Source organism: Melanerpes formicivorus, unplaced genomic scaffold (genome assembly GCF_026170545.1).
Source record: "Melanerpes formicivorus ecotype bairdi unplaced genomic scaffold, bMelFor1.0.p_v2 SCAF_11, whole genome shotgun sequence".
Lineage (NCBI taxonomy): Eukaryota > Metazoa > Chordata > Aves > Piciformes > Picidae > Melanerpes > Melanerpes formicivorus.
Genome location: NW_027142363.1, coordinates 11,641,627 through 11,662,537, shown reverse-complemented (window position 1 = coordinate 11,662,537; position 20,911 = coordinate 11,641,627). Strand labels below are relative to the sequence as shown.

At 45.0% G+C, this 20,911-nt stretch overlaps 1 protein-coding gene across 1 annotated transcript; it reads left to right on the top strand.

Annotated features, from left to right (window-relative positions):
• Window positions 1-18,582: 18,582 nt before the first annotated feature.
• Window positions 18,583-20,342, top strand: EPCIP (exosomal polycystin 1 interacting protein). Its single transcript, XM_068144528.1, has one exon. The coding sequence runs from the start codon at window positions 19,343-19,345 to the stop codon at window positions 20,015-20,017; it is 675 nt and encodes a 224-aa protein (XP_068000629.1). The 5' UTR covers window positions 18,583-19,342; the 3' UTR covers window positions 20,018-20,342.
• The last annotated feature ends 569 nt before the right edge of the window (window positions 20,343-20,911 follow it).

Sequence of the window (20,911 nt, the reverse complement as noted above, 5' to 3'; positions counted from 1 at the left end):
GACATCAATTGGTATACATCATTAAGAATTATTAAGCCTTATTCCAGTGGTGTATAGATATATTGTATGGTGTGTCCTTCCAGCCACACGAGTATGGCTTGTGATCTCAGTTCTCAAGTTAACCAGTGTTTATCTAGTAACTATTTCCAGCAGAAGCATCACCAATCTAGGTGCCAGAGGCCACATCCTTCAGAGATATGACATCCATTAACTCAACACCTAACCTTTACACATCTTGGTCCTGATATAAAATCCCCATTGCTCAGCTAGGCACCCAGACTTCCTGTGTGGTGACAGAGGTTTAGATTGGGAATGGGATATGACTCAACACAACCAGCCTGCCCAAGTCAGCCAGTAATGAGTGGAAAAGGCATGACTGAAACACAACCTTCATGTACTTGATTTGATCAGTCCCATACCATATCAAAAGAGGTTGGTCTGGCACTTGCATGTTGGCCAACTTCATTGTATCACGTAAACCCTGGACCACTCTATTCCTGCTCTCCTTCAGTGTTGTCAATATAAGGCAACCCAACTACAGACTCCTTTAATTCAACTCCTGACTGGTCAGGCAGACAGTGCCATGGTTTCCAAAAGGGCTCCTTTCACAGAGTCTGATATTTGCAGAGGGTCAAATATTGCCTGCAGGCCTTTCAAATACTTATTTGTCTCCCTTTTCTCTTTTTCTTTTCCTGTCCTTTAGCTCCTGCAATGCCTAAGACTCCTTACTAGCCTTAAGACTAGACCATAAGATGTACTTCATCCTAAGAGGAAAGCAACTGTTTTAGTTGTGATGATAGACCCTACAACCTAAATTCTTCTCCTACTCTGCAACGTCCTTGACATTCCTGTGAAATGTCTCTGTTGGTGCCCCATTGCCCAGGAGCTGTTTTGCTGGAGAGGCCTGAAGTGCTGGTGTGGGGAAATGAAAGTGAAGGACCCCCAAGGGAGTTTAGTCATGGCAGACACTTAGGAAGATTCAACAAGAAAATGCTGACGATGAAATACGTGGGCAACGATGGTCTAAACCCATATGGCTCAGAAGTCTGTGGGCATCACAATATGAAGTTAAACAGATTTCTCATTATTTCAGAGGAATTAAATTCAGTTGTGCTTAGGGCCAGTACACCATCTCACAGCAAAATAACTATCAGGGCAGTAGACTTTAGCTAGAGAAGGTATCTTTAAACAGGCAAATTGACAAGTAAAAATGTAAGAGCCTGTTGCCTCCTGCAAGATGGCAATCTAAGATAATATAAACCATCCTAACCAGATTTATTTTAATGCAGCTATAGATATATACCTTAGGAAATAATTCAAAAGAATTAACAGATTTGAACACCATCCTAACTAGAAATTCTCACATTTCTTCTCAAATCCTCATGATTCACTGTTTTTGAAACAATCTCCATTATTGTCTTGGGATCTAACTCTGCCAAGTAAATAGGGAAAATTGGAGATTTCATCCTATACAGGAAAAAAGTCTTCAAAAACCCATGACATAGGAATGAAATCAAAAAGTTGTTTCCATGTTAATAATCAAGCTGATGAAGGCTTTACAAAGTACAAAGAATTGACAGGATATTAGAGTAGCAACAGCATTAGAAGCCTCCATATTTGAGAGGTGTAATTGTGATAAAGTCAGTACAGTGTTTGGTCATAAGATTTTTTTCAGAGCTTTTTAGTGATTTCACTCCTGACAAACAGTGTGAATAAAAATCTCATATTTGTAAAATGTTAGTATTCATTTAATGTGGCTTCTTAGTTCTGTAGAATTATTTGTTCTCCAGAACTGGGCTGCTGCTGCCCTCCCACTTCCATGAATAAAGAACATCACCCTGAAGGTACCTCTTGCTGTCAGTGGATCCTGAATGTCAACACTCACAGGTATCTTCTGGTGATACTATAAAGCATATGTGGCTGATATTAAGCAAAGCTGTCCTTTCATCTTGTCTTGTTGGAATATCTCTACCTTCCTTCCTTCCTTCCTTCCTTCCTTCCTTCCTTCCTTCCTTCCTTCCTTCCTTCCTTCCTTCCTTCCTTCCTTCCTTCCTTCCTTCCTTCCTTCCTTCCTTCCTTCCTTCCTTCCTTCCTTCCTTCCTTCCTTCCCTTCCTTCCTTCCTTCTTTCCTTCCTTCCTTTCCTTCCTTCCTTTCCTTCCTTCCTTTCCTTCCTTCCTTTCCTTCCTTCCTTCCCTCCTTCCTTCCTTCCCTCCTTCCTTCCCTCCTTCCTTCCTTCCTTCCTTCCTTCCTTCCTTCCTTCCTTCCTTCCTTCCCTCCTTCCTTCCTTCCCTTCCTTCCCTTCCTTTCCTTCCTTCCTTCCTTCCTTCCTTCCTTCCTTCCTTCCTTCCTTCCTTCCTTCCTTCCTTCCTTCCTTCCTTCCTTCCTTCCTTCCTTCCTTCCTTCCTTTCCTTCCTTCCCTCCTTCCTTCCTTTCCTTCCTTCCCTCCTTCCTTCCTTCCTTCCTTCCCTCCTTCCTTCCTTCCTTCCTTCCTTCCTTCCTTCCTTCCTTCCTTCCTCCCTCCCTCCCTCCCTCCCTCCCTCCCACAGCTACCTGAAGGGTAGATGTAGCTAGGTGGGGATCAATCTCATCCCCTAGGCAACCAGCAACAGAACAAGAGGACACAGTCTCAAGCAGTGCCAGGGGAGGTTTAGGCTAGATGTTAGGAAGAAATTCTTCCCAAAGAGAGATTGGCCATTGGCCAGTGGCTGTCCAGGGAGGTGGCGGAGTCACCATCACTGGAAGTGTTTAAAACAGTCTGGACGAGGCACTTGGTGCCACAGTTTAGATGATTAGATGGTGTTGGGTGATAGGTTGGACTTGATGATCTTGAAGGTCTTTTCCAACCTGGTTATTTCTGTATTCTGGATGTATTCTTTTAGCTAGGAAGCTTCTGCTCTGTGAAGATACAGCTTCTTCATGAAACATTTTAGTGTTCACATCCTCAGTCTGTATTTGAGCACCTCATCTTTTTTGTCCTAGGTAGATTCTTAGGTAGGCAGGAAGTTTGTTAGGAGTGCCCAGCAGAAAACGAGCCTGCTGATCAGATTTGTTATTCAGTTGGCTGTTAATGCCAGAGGCATATTTGGGATCAAATAAATAGCAATAGACCTGAGTCTATTTCTCTGAGTGTGCAAAAACTGTCACATCCTGGAAAAAAAATTACACTTAAACTAAGAACAAGCTTCAAGCCTTTACCTCCAGTGTTTGCTGCTGGATATATCATAGGAGCAGAGAGAGATCAGAGAAGATGAAACTTGCCAGAGACTGCACTTCACTAAATGTTTCGCACCTCTTTCATCTGCCTGCTGTGTGTAATCAGAGCACTGTTACACAAAGTTAACTAATGCCTTCTTGCCTTCTGTAAAAGGGTAAGTAGTAAGCAGAAGATTGTTGGTACCATGTTCATTCAGCCACACTCACCTCATTTCATAGTATCATAGTATCAGTCAAGGTTGGAAGGGACCACAAGGATCATCTAGTTCCAACCCCCTTGCCATGGGCAGGGACACCCCACACTAGATCAGGCTGGCCAGAGCCTCGTCCAGCCTGGTCTTAAACACCTCCAGGGACGGGGCCCCAACCACCTCCCTGGACAACCCATTCCAGGGCCTCACTACTCTCACAGTGAAGAACCTCCTCTTCACCTCCAGCCTGAATCTCCCCACCTCCAGCTTCATTCCATTCCCCCTAGTCCTAGCCCTCAACAATGTCTGAACAAATTGTTCATTAGAACTGGAACATTGCAAACTCTGCCACAAGACTTCGTTCCCTCATTTTGTGTTAGGAGCTGTCCTTGCCAGGGGATGGTGCCTTGTTTTCTGATGCTGAATACAGGAAAAGCAATTAATCTGGAGGATCCTAATAAAGGGGAACATTTTACAGTGGAAACAAAAAGCACTTCTAAGTAAATGAATGTGCTGCATCTAAATACCATTCCTACCTTGGGTAATGAGATAAAGGTGTGACACAAAGGGAAGGACACATTACAGAAATCCTGCATGATACTTGCTGCAAGTGTACAGCATCAACATGTAGAAATGATTAGACACTGATCATCAGTAAAGATATTATTGTTGTTTTCAGTGTTCCAGTTTAAACATAGAAATGTACTAAACAGAAATTCAGAGCACCAATAATGAGATGTATTACTCTAGAGGTGAACTTGGGGCACATTAGGAGAAAGGATGAGCAATGATGGCCTCAAAAAAATAGCAGGTAAGTGTATATGAGTGACACAGTTTGGGTATTTAGTCCTGGTTTTGATCAGCAGCCCTGTATCTGAGAGGCCTTGAATTTTCCCATGAGCATGTGGCCAAAATGCAATCAGGAACATCTTGCTCTTGGTTAAGCCAACTTCCTAACTCACACTGAAATTACTGTCTTAAGCACCTTCTGCTTTGTTTTCCTGACCAAGACATAACACCTTTCCATTGCATCTTTAATATAAAACCTGATTTTATTTTCAATTCTTATTACTCTCAGGCATAGAAATCAAGGCAGCATCTTCCACAAACAAGGCTGTTAGGAGAGTAATTCCAAAGGCAAAGAGATAGGTAACAGGATTCCCATCTTCCATCCTCCCCCCCAAAAGAATTCCCCTTGCTCAGATCTAACATGTGAGGTTTCCCCAGCTTCACAAGCCTCCTTGTTCCTTGGGAAAAAAAATATGGAATTAAGAGGAGGAAGGGGAGGGAAGGAAAAGATATCTGATCAGCAGTGCAGCCTAATGGCCAACATGATGCACACCCTGGGGTTTGAAGCAGAGAGTCACTCAACATATGGAAGTCTTGCCAGCTCCTCTGCCTGTGGGTGCAGGAATGGCCACTAGGCACCTGAAGGGGGCTGTTGCTCAGGAACACCTCATAGTATTTAGCTCAAAAAAGGCACATCTAATCTTAGACAAGGCACCTCTGCCAGAGCTGGAGCAGCCACAGAAATCAGGGGCTCAGCAGACTGGGGCTAAAGCTGCCAGGAATGCACATGGTAGTGGTTTCCCTCTGTGCTCCTGCCCTGTTCCTCCCATAGCCCTTGTCCTGCTGCCTCCATGCCCAGGGAGGATCTGCCCTGGGGGAAGCCAGCAGTTGCCCTGGGTTCCCCAACCATCCATTCCTATTGACACAGGTCTCCGTTGTGCCTCCTGGTTTGTGTGCCCCAGAGCTGCCTGGGGATAGCAGCAAGAGCTGAAGGGAAATACCAAGCATGGCTAGCAAAAGTAAAACTCACTTTCTCCCCAGCCACATGTATCTCCTCTTGACCAGGGTTGCTGAGCTGGAGGAAAGAAGCTATGCCTGCTCTGTGCTGCTAGGGGTCTTCCTCCTTCCTGGGACCTCTGTTAGTTGTGGAACATGGCACAGGGAAGGTGTACCATGAATTATGTCCTCCACAGCCTTTGGTTTAAGCAAAAGAAGAAGCTTCTGTGTTGCAAATTGCTTGTTAAGTTGGGAGAGATGAAATCTGTAAAATAACCTAATCAATATGCAACCAACAGGTCGAGGGAGCTGATTCTGTCACTCTGCTCTGCTCTTGTGAGACTACAACCTGGAGTACTGCATCCAGCACTGGAGCACTCCGCACAGGAAAGCCATGAGCCGGTCTAGAGGAGGACCACAAAATTGATCAGAGGGGGGAACACCTCTCTGTGGTGGTTTTAGGCTGTGTCTTTAAAATTTAGTAACTGAGTTGGTCTGGAAAAGTTAATGCTGGGGGGGGGGAACCTTCAACCCACCACACTCTCCTCGGCAGACAGGCTGAGAAAGTTGGGGTTGTACAGCCTGGAGAAGAGAAGGTTCCAGGGAGACCCTATTGCAACCTGTCAGTACTTAGAAGGAGAAAAGATGGTAACAGCTTTTTTAGCAGGGCCTGTTGTGATGCCAAGGGGTAATGCTTTTAAACCAAAAGCAGGTAGATGTATATATTTTTTACAGTGAAATAGTCCATAGGTTGCCCAGAGAGGTGGCAGATGCCACAGCCATGGGAACATTTCAGGTCAGGTTGCATGGGGCTCGGAACAACCTTTGCATTGCAAAGGCGTTGGTCTAGATGACCTTTAAAGACCCCTTCCATGCTGAAACGTTTTGTGTATCAGCTAGGAGGGTCACTTGGAAGGGAAGGGGTGAAAGGGAATTCAGGTCATTATCGCAACGCCACGCCGGTCCCACTTTTGCTACAGCGCCCGGAGCAGGCACACAGAGGACCCTGCTCCTGCCCTGGTCCTTCCCCCCCGCCAGGCGGCGCTCGCCCTCCACAGAGAAGACATCGGGCGGTCCTCGGCGCGCTTCTACCCGCTTGTTTCGGCCGCGGCCGGGCAGCTGCCAAAGCTGCGGACGCCGCCTGTCGGCGCGGGCCGGCACTGTGGGGCTGACAGGGTGCCGGTGCCGCCGCCAGCAGGAAGAAAAGCAACACCGCCCCCCGGTGGCTGGCGATCGCTGCTTCACTGCCCGTATCACTCACAGGCACACACAAAGACAGCGGCGCACGGAGAGACGCAGACGCACAGACACACATGCACAGAGGCACACCCACATCATGCATGCAACAGGTACACCTGACCCTCTGTACCACATTTACGCATATTTTAAATACCTCCAGGAATGGTGACTCCGCCACTTCCTTGGGCAGCCTGTTCCAATACCTGATAACCTTCTCTGTGAAGAAATTTTTCCTAATACCCAAGCTGAACCTCCTGGCAGGACTCAAGGCCGTTTCCTCTTGTCCTGTCACTTGTTGCGTGTGAGAAGAGACCAACCCCCACCTCGCTTCAGCTCGTTTGAGATACTTGTAGAGGACAATGAGGTCTCCATTCAGGCTCCTTTTCAGAAGGCTAAACAACCCCAGTTCTCTCAGCTGCTTCTCATAAGACATGTCTGCAAGGCCCTTCACCAGCTCTGTTGCTCTTAAATTTAAATTGCTCTTAGTTGCTTCAACGCAGGCATGCAGCCCGAAAACAGCAGCTTGGTGGGGGATGACTTTTGGCAACCTCTTCATTTTTGATCACTTCCCATCCCAGCTTTGCTCTCCCATCTGTGTCTTGTTTACATAAAAGATAAATCCTTCCTACAGCACTGGAAATCCCTCTGTTGTTGCTAATTTCTTAATTTGTTGCTTCGATCTCGGCAATGTCTGCCACACCAACTGAGCAGGTTTTCCAAACCACAGGTATACCTACCCAGCCTTTTGCAGGCAGGTACAGCTCCTGCTGCCCTCACCCTCGGGCAGCTACCCAAGACAGTTGAAAATTCAAATTTATCATTATTCTTTCTATCTTCTGTCCTTCTCCCTTCCACATCATGCCCCCTAATATAGCCTGGCACCGTGGCAATTCTCTGTTGCCCCAGAAGGATTACAGAGATGTGCACACAACAGCTAAAAGCTTTTCCTGCCCCTCTGGTGCTTTTGGACTGTCAAAATAAGCTGGCAATCTGGTTCCCTAAAGATCAAACAGGTTGTTGATTTCTGGACATGGTTTGTTATTAGCTGTTTTTATCTTTGTAGAACTGACTCAGGGACTGCCTGAGTGGGTAGCTGGTGCACTAAAAGAAGTGGGGGGGAAATGAAAGATGGGAAATAAGATGGGAAATTCAGCCTATACCCCAACTGCAGGCTGGCTTCATTTCATGGACCTGCTACAGGTTGCATCTCTCTGAGATGCACGGGGCCTCAGTCCCTCTGCTTGCCTCAGAGGTCAATGGCTCCAGCTGGCAAAACGTGCCTTCTTGCTGTAAAAGGGCATGTAGAAATGGCAAAGTTGGCCTGGCACATCACCAAACATTAGCAGTCCAACTTAACAATCCCTGAACAATTCCCAGCTTTATTGGCAATCTGTACCCGGCTGCTCAGCTGCAATGATGTTCACAAAGTAAAGATCAGCCACATCAGCCAAAATCTAGACATAATCACCAAGCACCTGCATGGTGTCATACGTAACACCAGCCAGAGGTTTCAGTCCAGCTCTTTAGCAGATGACTGTCTCCACAACAAAAAAACTACAGCCATAAGTGATGACAGAGTTCCTCTGGGGATTGTTGGATGTGACCAACCCCAAGCCAACAAGAAACCCATGACATATAGCTTCTGAAACAAGTAATACTGCAATCTCTCTGTAATGTAATCCCAAACCTAGATACTCCATATTAGTGCAGCAGAATAATGACTGTCATGTGTGAGGCCCACGCTGCTCATCTTTTTCAAACTACATTATTTTTTCCCTGCTGCATGCAATGAGAAAGTACTTTGCAGATTTGTATTCCTCAAAATCACCTCTTAGGTTTGATAAAGTTACTGTAAGGTCTTCAAAGAAACTGGTTTTAATAGGAGTAGATTTATTTTTGCTGAGACCTTTTTGTGCTGTAAAATTGCTTGTCCTGTACATAGAGCTGCAGGAGCAAGTATGGCTATGCTTGAAAAAGTCAGTGGGTTCCACGTTTTTGGGCTAGACACACTGTTTTGACTTCCTTCTGCAAAGAAACCAAAGCAAACTCCTCTAAAATAACCTGGCTATCAGTACAGCTAGCTTATTTCCTTGGGTTTCATCAGGTTTTGCAAGCCTTTAATAAAGAGATGATTGCTCTTATATATACAGCCCTCAGTGGGTTCAGATGAGCACTGGTTTCTGACAAGTGTGGCTCTAGTGGAGGGTGTCCCTGCCCATGTCAGGGGGGTTGGAACTAGATGATTCTTGGGGTCCCTTCCAACCCTGACAATTCTGTGATTCTGTGTTTTGATGTTTATTTAGAAATGTTTATCCATTGGCAATGGAACAAAACATCCAGTTCACTTTATGGATGATACTAAACAGTGACTAACAACCCTGATGGTTAACCCTACTCAACTCAGAAGCAAGCACTGATCTGTCATGACCAGTCATCATTCATGTCACATGGTTTTAATGCTGAGGTAACATATGCAACATATATGTTAGCATCTGGGATATTATACTACTACCTACTGTGAGATGTATGCTTTGTTCTATAAAACCTTTCTGCTACTTAGCCTCTTGCAGAATAGATGCTTATTTTTATTAACCCAAGGCTGTAGCATTTCCAATGCATTGTAGGACTCCTCTGTACATTCATAGGAGAAGAACACACAGGATGTAGGAAAGAAGCACCCTGGTCACAAGTCTTTGCATTTTCCCTGGAGGAACGCTGAAACTTGGTATAATTTCCTGATTCAATAAGTCATGCACAGGCACAAACACAGACCAGATAACAGGTGTATTTATTTTCCTCCAAAGACAGATGACAGAAAGTATCACTCATCTTATACAAGTGCTTTAGTGGCAGGCAGTCCACTTTGCACACAGAGGGGAACACGTTCCCATTCCCCGTGATGACACATTGAGACATACCAGATGTAAGCAGCAACCCTGAATCCCTGTAAGTGAAGATTTAAAAAAGATGACCTGAAACTGCTTTACAGCCTAAGGAATGGAGTATACCAAGTTTTCAGACCTTTTTGAGCTCTGGCTTTCTGGGTTTCTGTGATTAATTTCAATGTGGCCATTGTATGTAGTTGGAAATGTTTTTTTCTTAGTTGGAATAGTGAGACTTTATTTTCACGTGGGGCAGGAAAGACCTGATAAATAAGGATTCTACTCCAGGCAGACGTGAAGGAAAAGATGCTGCCATTTAAATGGCAGAACCTCCAGTTTCCTCTCTGTTCCACTGCACAGCTTCAGGAACTATGCTCCTGGGTCTCTTGTTTCTTTCTGGTCATTTCAGTGCTGGAGCCTCCTCTGGGTTTGTACAGCAGCTTCTATAAATAGCAGTATAATGTTTTATATGTATGTATGTGTATCAGAAGACGTTATGCCAATTCAGGTATTAGTAAGTGGCACTAACAGATGTTAGAGACCTGGCTTGTGCCCTGCAGCTGCCCATAGGCAGGCTGTATGCCACAGGATGGCAGCCGTGCACCTAGTACCCAGCCAACCCGCAGCCGCCACCTGCGGCTCCCTCTCCCTCCGCTAGGTAAGCACAGCCTCAGAAAGCTGTGCCACTACCGGGCTCTTGGGAAGGCCAGGGGAAGCCACGGCAGGACCAACACCCCTCGGGCCACCTGCCCACAGCAAGCTGCCATCATCGGCCCAACCACGGGGCTGGGGAAGTCAACGAGGAAGGCCGTCGCCACGGCTTCGCCTTCTTTCCCACGGCTATATGTGTGTTCGGGTGCCCGCGACCGCCGCCGCCCACTGGTCTGTTGCCCTGCCCCGCGGGCTCCGGCTCTAGCCTGGGAGAAACCACAGTGATGCCGCCCGGCCCCCTGCAATACTGTGATGCCGCCCGGCCCCCTGCTTGGCTGGCTGAGACGCGGCACTTGCACCCGCTCCCTAGCCCCGCTCCAGAGACGAATCGAGGTTGCTCCCATAGCACGGACAGGTAAGGACATACCCCGCCCTTGACCCAAGAGCAATGTCTCTGCCCACCGACGGAGCGCGCCAATCACGCCGACTTTTATATTGACGTAACTGGAGGCAGAGAAAAACAGAGACCCCTTGGACAGCTCCGAGGAATGGCGGGGACAACACGTGTCAAACGGTCCGATCAGGGTGGACCTGACAGCTGCTCCCTGTCCTGGAGGCACAGAATCACAGAATTGTCAGGATTGAAAGGGACCTTAAGGATCATCCATTTCCAATCCCCCTGCCATGGACAGGGACACCTCACACTAGATCAAGTTGCTCACAGCCACATCCAGCCTGGCCTTAAAAACATCCAGGGATGAGGCTTTCATCACCTCCCTGAGCAACCTGCTCCAATGTCTCACCACCCTTATGGTGAAGAACTTCTTCCTAATATCTAATCTAAATCTACCCTCCTCTAGCTTAGATCCATTCCCCCTAGTCCTATAATTTCCTGACACCCTAAAAAGTCCCTCATCAGCTTTCTTGTAGGCTCCCTTCAGATACTGGAAGGCCACAGTAAGTTCTCCTCAGAGCTGCCTTCTCTCCAATCTGAACAACCCCAACTCCGACAGCCATTTCTGGGCCTGAAGTTGGGTAGACGTGGTAGTTCCTGGCCTGGAAAGAGGTGGACCTGCCTGACAAGAACCTCAAGAAGTTCAACAAGGACAATTACCAAATCCTGCAGGTGGGGAGAAACAGCCTCTTGCAATGCTAAAGGTCTGGGGACTGGCCATTTGGGCACAGCTGTGCTGAAAAGGCCCTGGGAGTCTGGGCTGACAGCAAGCTGGGCATTGGCTAGCAGCCTGCCTCAGCAGCAGAGAGGGCCATCAGTACCCTAGGCTGTCTGAACAAGAGCACAGCCAGCAGGTCAAGGGAAGGGATTTTTCCCCATTTACTTGGCTCTTGTTGGGCTGTATCTGGAATAATCCTTATTGTTTTGGCATTTGCTGTACAAGACATCAGTAAACCGGAGCAAGGTCAGGAAAGGGCCACAAATATGGTCAAAGCTGGAGCACTAATCTTGGGAGGAGAGGCAGAGAGAATGGGGCTTGTTCAGCCTTGAGAAAAAAAGGCTGTGCAGGGACCTAATAGCCATGTCCTGTTATCTACCAGGAAGTCATCAAAAAGATAGAGCTAGGCTTGTAACTGAGGTGTAGAATGGGAGAACAAGAGACAGCAGGAAGTACAGTAGGATCCAACATGATATAAAGGGAGGGGGAGTGAACAAAATAAACAAAATCCCAACCAAACACTGGAGCAGGCTCCCCAGAAGGATTGTGCAGGCTCCAGCCTTGGAGGTTTTTAAGACCTAACTGCAGAAAGCTCTGAGGAGCCTGGTCTGATGAAGATGAGCAAGCTTTTTCAAAATGTCAGTAGTCAAGCCTGCAGACACAAGTTTGTGTGAGACATGAGTCTCCCAATGCTCCCACCTATAATGTGAAGTTGCAACATCAACCTCTATGCAAGTCATAATTAATAAACACATTATCCACAAGTCCTCAGCAGAAAGATGAAATCATTTGGAAGACTGTAGGCCTCATCCTGTTTTTATTGAATGTCAACCTCTTGGACACTGTGATACAAAACTTCTTTAAAAATCACTAGAGTAGAAAAAAAAACAACTGTATTTCATATTTAGCATGTATGGCATGCACCTTTTGTAGTGTAGATGAAAGCAGCATACAAACAGAGCATGAGAAGAATCTAACAACCTTTAATAAACTGTGTTTTTACAAGTGATAGCATCTTCTGTTTTCACAGTGAGGTACATCAAAAGAAGGACCTTTCTTCCCTTGTGTCACAACATAGGAGAATGGAATGGAATGGAATGGAATAGAATAGAATAGAATAGAATAGAATAGAATAGAATAGAATAGAATAGAATAGAATAGAATAGAATAGAATAGAATAGAATAGAACAGAACAGGACCAGGTTGGAAGAGACCTTCAAGATCATCGCATCCAACCTACCAACCAATCCAACCCACCTAATCAACTAAACCATGGCACCAAGCACCCCATCAAGTCTCCTCCTGAACACCTCCAATGATGGTGACTCCACCACCTCCACCACCTCCACCACCTCCCCATAGCAACATGAGCAAGCAATGTAGTGCATCAAGGTGGATCAATCCTGGCTTTAGCCAAATGCCCTTACTGAGGTAAAAGCATCAGCAGTTTCCAGAGGGCTCTCAGGCATGCAAAGGTCAGGCATCACTTTTTATAAACCAGCAAATACCTTGTAATTTGAATGCCAGCAATTTTTACTCTGTATTTCCTACAGGGGCCTTGCTCCAGAGCACCTTTACCCTCCGGCACGTTGCCTCAGTGTTTTTTTCTAGGATGCTTCTACTTCATTTTCTTATGACTGCTTATGACTGCCCTGTCCTTACAAGAATCCAGCTGTTTTTTTCAAGCCAGTTAGTGCCAGCCTAGCTGTAGAGATTCTACTATTCAGTAGGTAGTCTCCTGCAACAGCAGTGTTGTAAAACATGATGCAAAACATTCTCCATGGATCATGCAGAAACAGCCACAATATTTAAAGATGTGGTTGACAGTCACTTTGTGCTTCTCCTCAGTTGTGGCTTAAAATTTCCAGTTACTCCTGCCAGTTGGGTTATCAGGCTTTCAAAGTGGACTTGAGAGGTTTATATTTTAAGCCTACACACAAAGCCCCCCAAAAGTGGGCAGAGCAGAATGTGTCCCATGAGGACAGTCATAGGGCTCCTCAAGTGGAGGACCTGCGCAGTACTGGGGGGGAGCAGAGCATGCCTGAGGTCCCATCTCCCTCCCTGCACACCACGCTGGTCATCCCCTTGCACACAGGAGTCACCAGCTCCCACAGCCCGGCTACACCCCAGCTCCCCTTCTAGAGCAATCAGGGTGGCCCTTCTGTCACCTCCAAGCATTTCCAGGAAGTCCCTTGGTGTCCGACGGCACACCTGAGCCTGCGGGAGCCGAGGTAACGAAGGCAGGGATCCTGCCGCGGTGGTATTAACGATAGGGGCAGACCTTGGGCCTCTCTCCCGGTTGTCAGGGGAACGGCATGGGTTGCCGGCCCCGCGAAAACATAAAAGAGCAGCAGCGAGTGGGAGAGGAGGCACAGCCGGCTGCCCCGCAGGCTCATCCCGCTCGCAGCCCCAGCCGAGCATCCCTGCCTCCGCAAGCTCAGCCAGGCGGGAAGCCGGGTGGTGAACAATCCATCCGCCAGCATCTGAAGAGAAAGTAAGTCCCTGTCTTTGTTTCAGCTCGAGAAGCAGGGGGGTACGTAACAGCAGAACGTTTAATAGCCTCTATTTTTTTGAATTAAGCTGTTTCTCTTACAGCACAATTATTTCCTTGCCAGTAACTCTGTTTCCGGCAGGTTTTTTTTGTTTGGTGTCCCCCCCCCCCAACTCCCCCCCTCCCCCCCCACTCTTCTCCCCCTCCCCCCCCATCCAGTTTCGTTGTTTTGTAATTATGGTGAAATAACAGATTCTGGAAAGTTTGTCTTTCATATGTTGCAATTGTTTATACACTTTATCTGTATCCCTTGGTAATAATTAATAACTCTATGAATAATAACCAGAGAATGGGGGAATGATTTTGCTCCATTTTGCAAATACTTATTTAGGCAACTCTTTGAAGCTGACAAGTCTTGGTGGGAATTATTCCAGCTGACAGTTAAAACTGCCTTGAGAATAAGACTGGAAAAGGAGGATTGGAGAAAGCTGCTGGGACCTGTGTTTTATTCTGCCATTTAATTTCTAAATCGAGCCAGTGACACAGTAGGGACAAAAAAAAACCCTAAAACCCACTGATTTCAATCCAGTTGCATAGGTGTAATGACAAATCCTGCCTGTGCTGCTCAAGTGGGCAAGGTAAATTTGATCTGCTGATGCTTTAGAAAGCTGCACAGAACAGTGGTCTCCTTACAAGCCTTCTACCACTTTCTCTTCACATTTCATTTATGTAAGTGCTTATCGTGGTGCAATTCAAAGGTGAACACCCAGATCACTGTGTGTCACCTGTCCCGGACAGCATGTACTGTGCAGCCCTCTAAGATGGATTAGCTCCAGGTCTGTCCTGGCAAAGCAAGTCCTGCCATTCATTTCGGCCCCCATCTCTACTATGAAAAATGCGGACTTCAGACTTGAAGCAAAGCATGAAAATGAAGGCTTTGCACACATGCATCCTTTCTGCTCTCTGGGAATAATCAGGCTGTACCTGAAAAGGGTGACCTTCATCAAGAGGAAAAAGGCAGTTCTTTGGGAAGACAAGCCTCCCCCCTTTCCCTTAAGTTTTCTCCTATTAATCTGTCTCTCTTGCAGCCTTCCCACCTGTATGTTTGCCTCCAGTGTGGACAGAATTTTTGCATGGGATGGACAGGCTCGATGATTTTGCCAAAGTGTTTTTAGATGAATTGTCTGTCCCAGAGTTTGTGTGCATCTGAATACCAAAATACTTATATGGGAACATTTTTAAAGGTGTGTTCAAGTTCAGTGCAACATAATTGCCTCTTTTATCTGGTACTTTTATCACTGGTGGGAAGGAATTTGTTCTGCTACACTTGACAGCATCACTGCTACAGCACTGGTTGCTCAGTTTAGTAACAGCAGCCCAGGCTTCTGCTGCACGATACAAATGCAAACACAGTTTTGAAGTTACTGCAAGTAAGTATGGATCATGCTGCAGCCTGGAAGCCTGCAGAACATCAGCTTTTATCATAAAGCTATTCTCCTACATTTATCTCTGGGGTAACTAAATAAGTATGGTAATTGTTTAAACAAAGACAGAAAACAAAATACCTCTCTCTCTGCAATCAGCCCTCTTAGGGAACTCCCGAAACTCCCACAGTGTAGAAAGGTCAGATCCAGCATTTTGTTTATCTCAAGGCCTGAGCCTCCCTGGGCTTTCTGGTCAGATAATGCTCTGCAGTGAAGACTAAGACTAGATTTATGAAGAGACTGACTCTGTGTTTTACGTAACTCTTTACACTTTCGTGTAATCTTGTGCTTTAACGCCTGCTTAGTTCAGCAGATGTTAAAAACCAACCTCAGTCTTTTTCATGTGCAAATCAGAGGCATTTTTGTTCAGTTACAATTTAACACTAGAAGGGTTTGTTGGGGTTTTTTTTCAGCTCTGATAGGCTCTCAAGCAACATTCCAGTTAGTTATGATGCGAACACATCACAGCCACCCAATAATTGCCCTGTGTAGCCTTAAGAAAGTTTTTTTCAACAAACATTTTACCAGTTAGACTGCTATTAAATACCACCAAAGGAGTACATAGATAAGGCAAAGCCTGAGGTGTGCTTTGCTCCTTAGAGTAATGGGAGCTTGTCCGAGCTCCATCTTCCCCTGCCTCCTGTTTGAGGTTTTTGTGTGGCAGGAGAGCAATGCATTGCCCCCAATGAGATCAGCCCAGTTAAGCTTCTCTACCTATCTCCTTGCTGTCACCTTCTCCCTGAAATGCAATGTATTTTTTCACACATCCCTCCCATACCTGCATACAAGCAGGAAAAGAAAGAGGCAGTGTTCATAGTTCCTCTAAATGCTTTTTTTGTTGCCCAGCCCTTCACGCTATTTTGATCTAAATTGGGTGGTTTAGGTATTCACCCTGTGTACATTACTCAAGCTGCACAAGATTATGTGGCTTTAAGCTCCTCTTTGCTTAATACAACACTTTCACATAGGCACATGTTAACACAAGTAATCAATGAGGGGGTTTAATTAGTGTTTTTTTTTCTGAATACAGAATGGAAGAAAGCGCCCTGTGAAGAAATTAATTGTATAGACTTGGGACTTCCATTGAATAGGATTAACTTTCTTTGAGACAGTAGCATTCTCACACAACAGTCAAAGGCTTTTTATTGCCTTCTTTTTCTTTTTCAGTTTTCTTAATACACAGATCTGTAATTACAAAAAGGGAAAAAAAAAAAAAAAGAAGGAAAAAAAAATCTAATTATGGAAGTAAATTCAGATACCTGACATTTTTATTGAATAAGCATTGAAAATCTCCTTTAGCTATCAAAACACGTGAAGAAAAAGGAGTGGGGCTACAAACTTGCACTAGAAAACTTGATAACGTGATAAAGCAGAAGTTTCAATGCTGGGGAGAGTTCATATCTAACAATGTGCATGGCTGAAGCAATTAAACTGCAATCATTTTCTGATGGTATCTATGCCTAGTCTGATTTTCACTTGAAAGGCCCACATCTCAGGACCAAAATTAACAAATTATTAACTAGATTTAGATGATCCAAAATGAATTTTCTTTTCTTTCAGAAGCAGGTAATTGCTGCTGGAAGCAAGTAAAATTTCCTTAAAATAATCAGGATTTTGGTTTGCTGCTAAGCAGAGAATTCACTTCTCTTCTCCATTCCCTAACACAGAGACCCAAGCTCCAAAGCAGTGGATGCTTTTCCACTACGCACTGCAGGCTGAAGGGCCTGGGAAGCAGCTGCTGGGATCTGCTTTTTCTCCAGGTTCTGTGTGGAAGGAACAACTCATTACTGAACAAGAAATATTGGATTGGATATAAACCACAGAAACCAGGAGCCAAAAGAGCAGCAGAATTGGTAGGTCTTCTAGAGAAATGTCATTCCTGTACTTTACTTTCTGGAAGGCATGTTTGAAAAGTTAGCAAAACATCTTCCCTAGGACCTCAGTTTTGTACTCTTTCTGTATGTTCTGCCCTATTAAAGAGCTTTCCCATTTCTTGAGGAAGGATTTCTTCCTTCCTTCTTCATTCCTCCATCCCTGGGTTGAATTTGCCTCTGCTCCACATGGCCCTTTTCCTCCTTCTTCTCTCTATAGCTCCCTCCTTCACCCTTCTTATTTCACCATACCAGGGTCTTGTGGTTTCCTCCTCATCCCCCTGTGTATGCCAAGTCTGTACTCTGGGATTCAGGTACTTTGTCCAGATACTCCTCAACAGGCTTTACTACAGACTTAGGTAGTTGTTATGGAGTTGCTGTTGCTGCTTAGAGCTGGCCATTCTTCCTTGTTCAGCTAAACAGATCTGTATATAACAAAAAGTCCTACAATTTGTGGTGATGCAAGAGCTTCACCTCAGTGAATTCTCTAAAGGAGTCTGTGAGGAAAACTGGATGGTAGCTTTTGAATTCAGGAAGCCTATTTACCAGATGAAAATCAAGAAAATCATACCAATCACTAAAGCTTTCTTGATCATTAACATCTTCAGGACACTTTATCATCTCTCAGTTCTCAATTCCATTGAATTGTGAAGCAGTGGCATTATTACAGCTTCCTGATTTATCACAACTGTTAGCTACAAACCCCTGGTTAAGGGCCCAGGTGGAGGTTTTGCAATAGGGTTTTCATTGTGATGTGTGGTTAGATGCTTACATACTGTAGACCAAGTTAATCTAGCAGTAATGATACCAGAACAGCTTCATCTTAGATGAGCCTGACCTTTGAAGTTAAACATTAGCTAACAGTTGGACTGGTATTTCTGGTATGTGTAACATTGATTAAATACTTCAGTACTAAAATGTCTGTATCCTTCATTTAAGGAAGCAACACACTAAATTCAGAGGGTATATACAGAATTAAATGATTTTTGAGTCAGTTTGCATACATTTACACTATATAGGCCATAATCTGTCAGACCAAAGATCATCCAGTTAAATAGCCATCTCCATAAGCAGCCATAAGAAGGTGCATAGGAGGAAATTCAAACAGTACAAGAACATGTGATACTTACTGCTGTAACTTTCTTTAATTTTTTCCATCACAGGGCCTTCTACAGCCTGGTGTGGTACCTGTGTACATGATGACTAAAGAGGACTTCTCACTGAACTTATCCAGTCCTGCTTGAACTTCTGAAACTCCAACTTCCTTTGCTAAATGTCAACACATCAGCTGCAACTCTAGGCTTTTTATTCCAAATGTCTTGCTCTTGTTCCTGGAAGAAGCAGTGAAAAACTCATCTTTTTCAACTATCTTCATATTATTTGTGCTGTTATAGGTCACCACCATATCCTGCCTCAACCATCTCTTTTCCCACTTACCTTACCTAATTCCACTGTACTTAAAGGAAAATCCTTCCATAGCTCATCACCCCTGTTGCTCTTCTCTGAACTCCAGTCCTATCGTATCGTTACTGAAATGGTGGAATCCAAAACTGCACATAAGAGGTATGTGTCAGCAAACAATTGATTCATGCCTGTAATTCAACAGCACAGTTTCCTTTGTTTTTTCAATTATTTTCCTATTACATCTTGGTCTCCAAAACTTACAGGCTAAGGCTGGAGCAGACATAGCTTCACGTGGCTCAGAACTAGGTTGTATTAGCATACCACATAACTCTGAAGGATATGTGCTGCATCCAGCAGTGCTTCTCCCCTTAACGACTCCTTCTTCCTTTCCTTTTGCCTGGTATATCTCACACTCGCTTTAAATGGAAGGTTATTGCAACTCTTACTTGGAAATTCAGATGTAGAACACAACACTTGTCTTTAGCCCTTCTCAGGCTGCCTCACAAGTGAAGTGGAGAACTGTGTCGTTTGTCACCTGTATCTGTTGGGAAGCAGACAAAGCAAAAAGGAGAAATGAGCAGCAGGAGTCCTGCCCTTACCTTCACACTGGCAGGCTGAGATGCTGCCTGGATAAGGAAGAGGGTTTCCAAGCTGTCCCATAAGCAAATTAAACCATTAAGAGCAAAAGAGGAGTGAAAGAAGAATCACAAACCTGAGTCAAGATTAATTTTTCCGAACCAGTGTATCTGTGTTTCTCTTCTAATACAGGGCAGCCTGCAAAACTGCAGTATGCTTCTGAATAGGTGAGAGAGATAATGAGTGGGAAAAGCAAAGCAATATTAACTGCTGAGTGGTCTTCAGTATAATAAAGAAATTGCTTTTCCTCAGTAGGTAAAGTCAGATGATATAATTCACTGAGTAAAAAGAGGAGACATTTGGCAGCTTGGCACCGGTACTAATGAAGCCAATAGCCTTCTCTGCTTTCTCCTTTTGGCTGGCTCTCCTTTTGGCTGGTTTCTTTGGCACACAAATCACTGGCAGGTTTGTGAGAAGTCAGAAGAACCATACGCTAATTTTCACCAAGGAGAACACAATTCGCAACTGCACCTGCGCGACAGATATTCGCGACTGCGATTACTGCCTGGCAAACTTGATGTGCAACTGCAAAACAGTGCTGCCTTCTACCATGGTAAAAACTACCTACAGCAGCCACCTGACCATTTGGTTCACAGACACCTCTGTGCTAGAGATGCTCCTGAACTTCACAAAGGTGTGGGATTTGAAACTGTCCTTCTGTGGCACTACTCCTCTCCCTACTGAATACTTGGCCATTTGGGGACTTCGAAAGCTCCGAGTAAAGAAGGTCAAGGGACATTTTCCAGAGCAAAGTGTCACCATCTACAGCAGCAGCAAAAGTGAACAAGACAACTCACTTGCAGTGCACAACAAAGACAGACAAATGCTTGTGTATCTTTCTTTTCTGGATACCTCGCTTTTCAATGGATATTCTTTGCTGAAGTCGTACAGCGTGGAGAACATCTCCAGTATCACAGAGCATTTTCCAAGCCTGATGTACTCTGATGTTTCCTCAACCTCAGACAACAACAGCTATGTTGTAACATTCATTTACTGAGTTATTTAACATACTCAGTAGTCAGAGGCATGTCAAAAACTCAGAAAGAGATGGGATTTCTTTCAATTCTGTCTGGTTTGGTCAAGAGAAACGGTTACAGGATAGACACTTCTGACTGTGGTAACACTTTACAAGGCAATTTTTAAAGTAAGAGATTCATCAGACTACATCAGCAAATACTTTCTTAAAGAACAAAGACAATGTGAAATTACTGTTTTAAAAAGCATCAGTACATATTCTTTTTAGATATTGTAAGCTAAGAATTGAAATCTGCAAAAAGTTTTGTTGTGCCTCAGACAGATAAAGATATAACCATGTACCTCCAGTTGTGTTAGAACCTGAGCCTTCTGGGTAATCACTTGGCTAATATGGTAGCTCAAGAAATCCAGTCCAACTCCCTGCTCCAAATGTGGCCACCTCTGGGATCAGACCAGATAGCTCAAGGTTTTCTGCAGTTGGGTCCAAAGAGCACCCAAGAGCCTGCACAACCTCAATAGGCAACCTGCTCCACTGCCTGCCAGCTCTCATGGGGAAACTTTTTTTCCCCATATATTAACCCCAGCCTTCCCTTCTCAAAGCTAAGCAAGCACAGATCCCTCACATTTTTCTCAGCCACATCTGTCAGCCTCTGACCATCTTGGTGGCTCTCCACTGGACCACTTTAGTTGGTCCATATCCTTCTCGCACTAGGAGGGGCAAAACTGCATGCAGTACTCCGTATGCAGCCTAGTAAAAGCTGGGACAGGGGAATAATTCCTTCCCTCCATCTGCTGTATATACCTCTGTTGATACAGCCCACTACTGTCAGGTTCAAGGGGTGGGAGATGGTTACAGATTACCCAAACTGTGAGTTCTGAGTTGTCCTTGCCTTCTGGTACTTGCTCAGAGCTGGGA

Excerpts from the sequence above, each read along its gene's own strand:
- EPCIP (XM_068144528.1), top strand. The coding sequence starts at position 19,343 with ATGAAGCCAATAGCCTTCTCTGCTTTCTCCTTTTGGCTGGCTCTCCTT.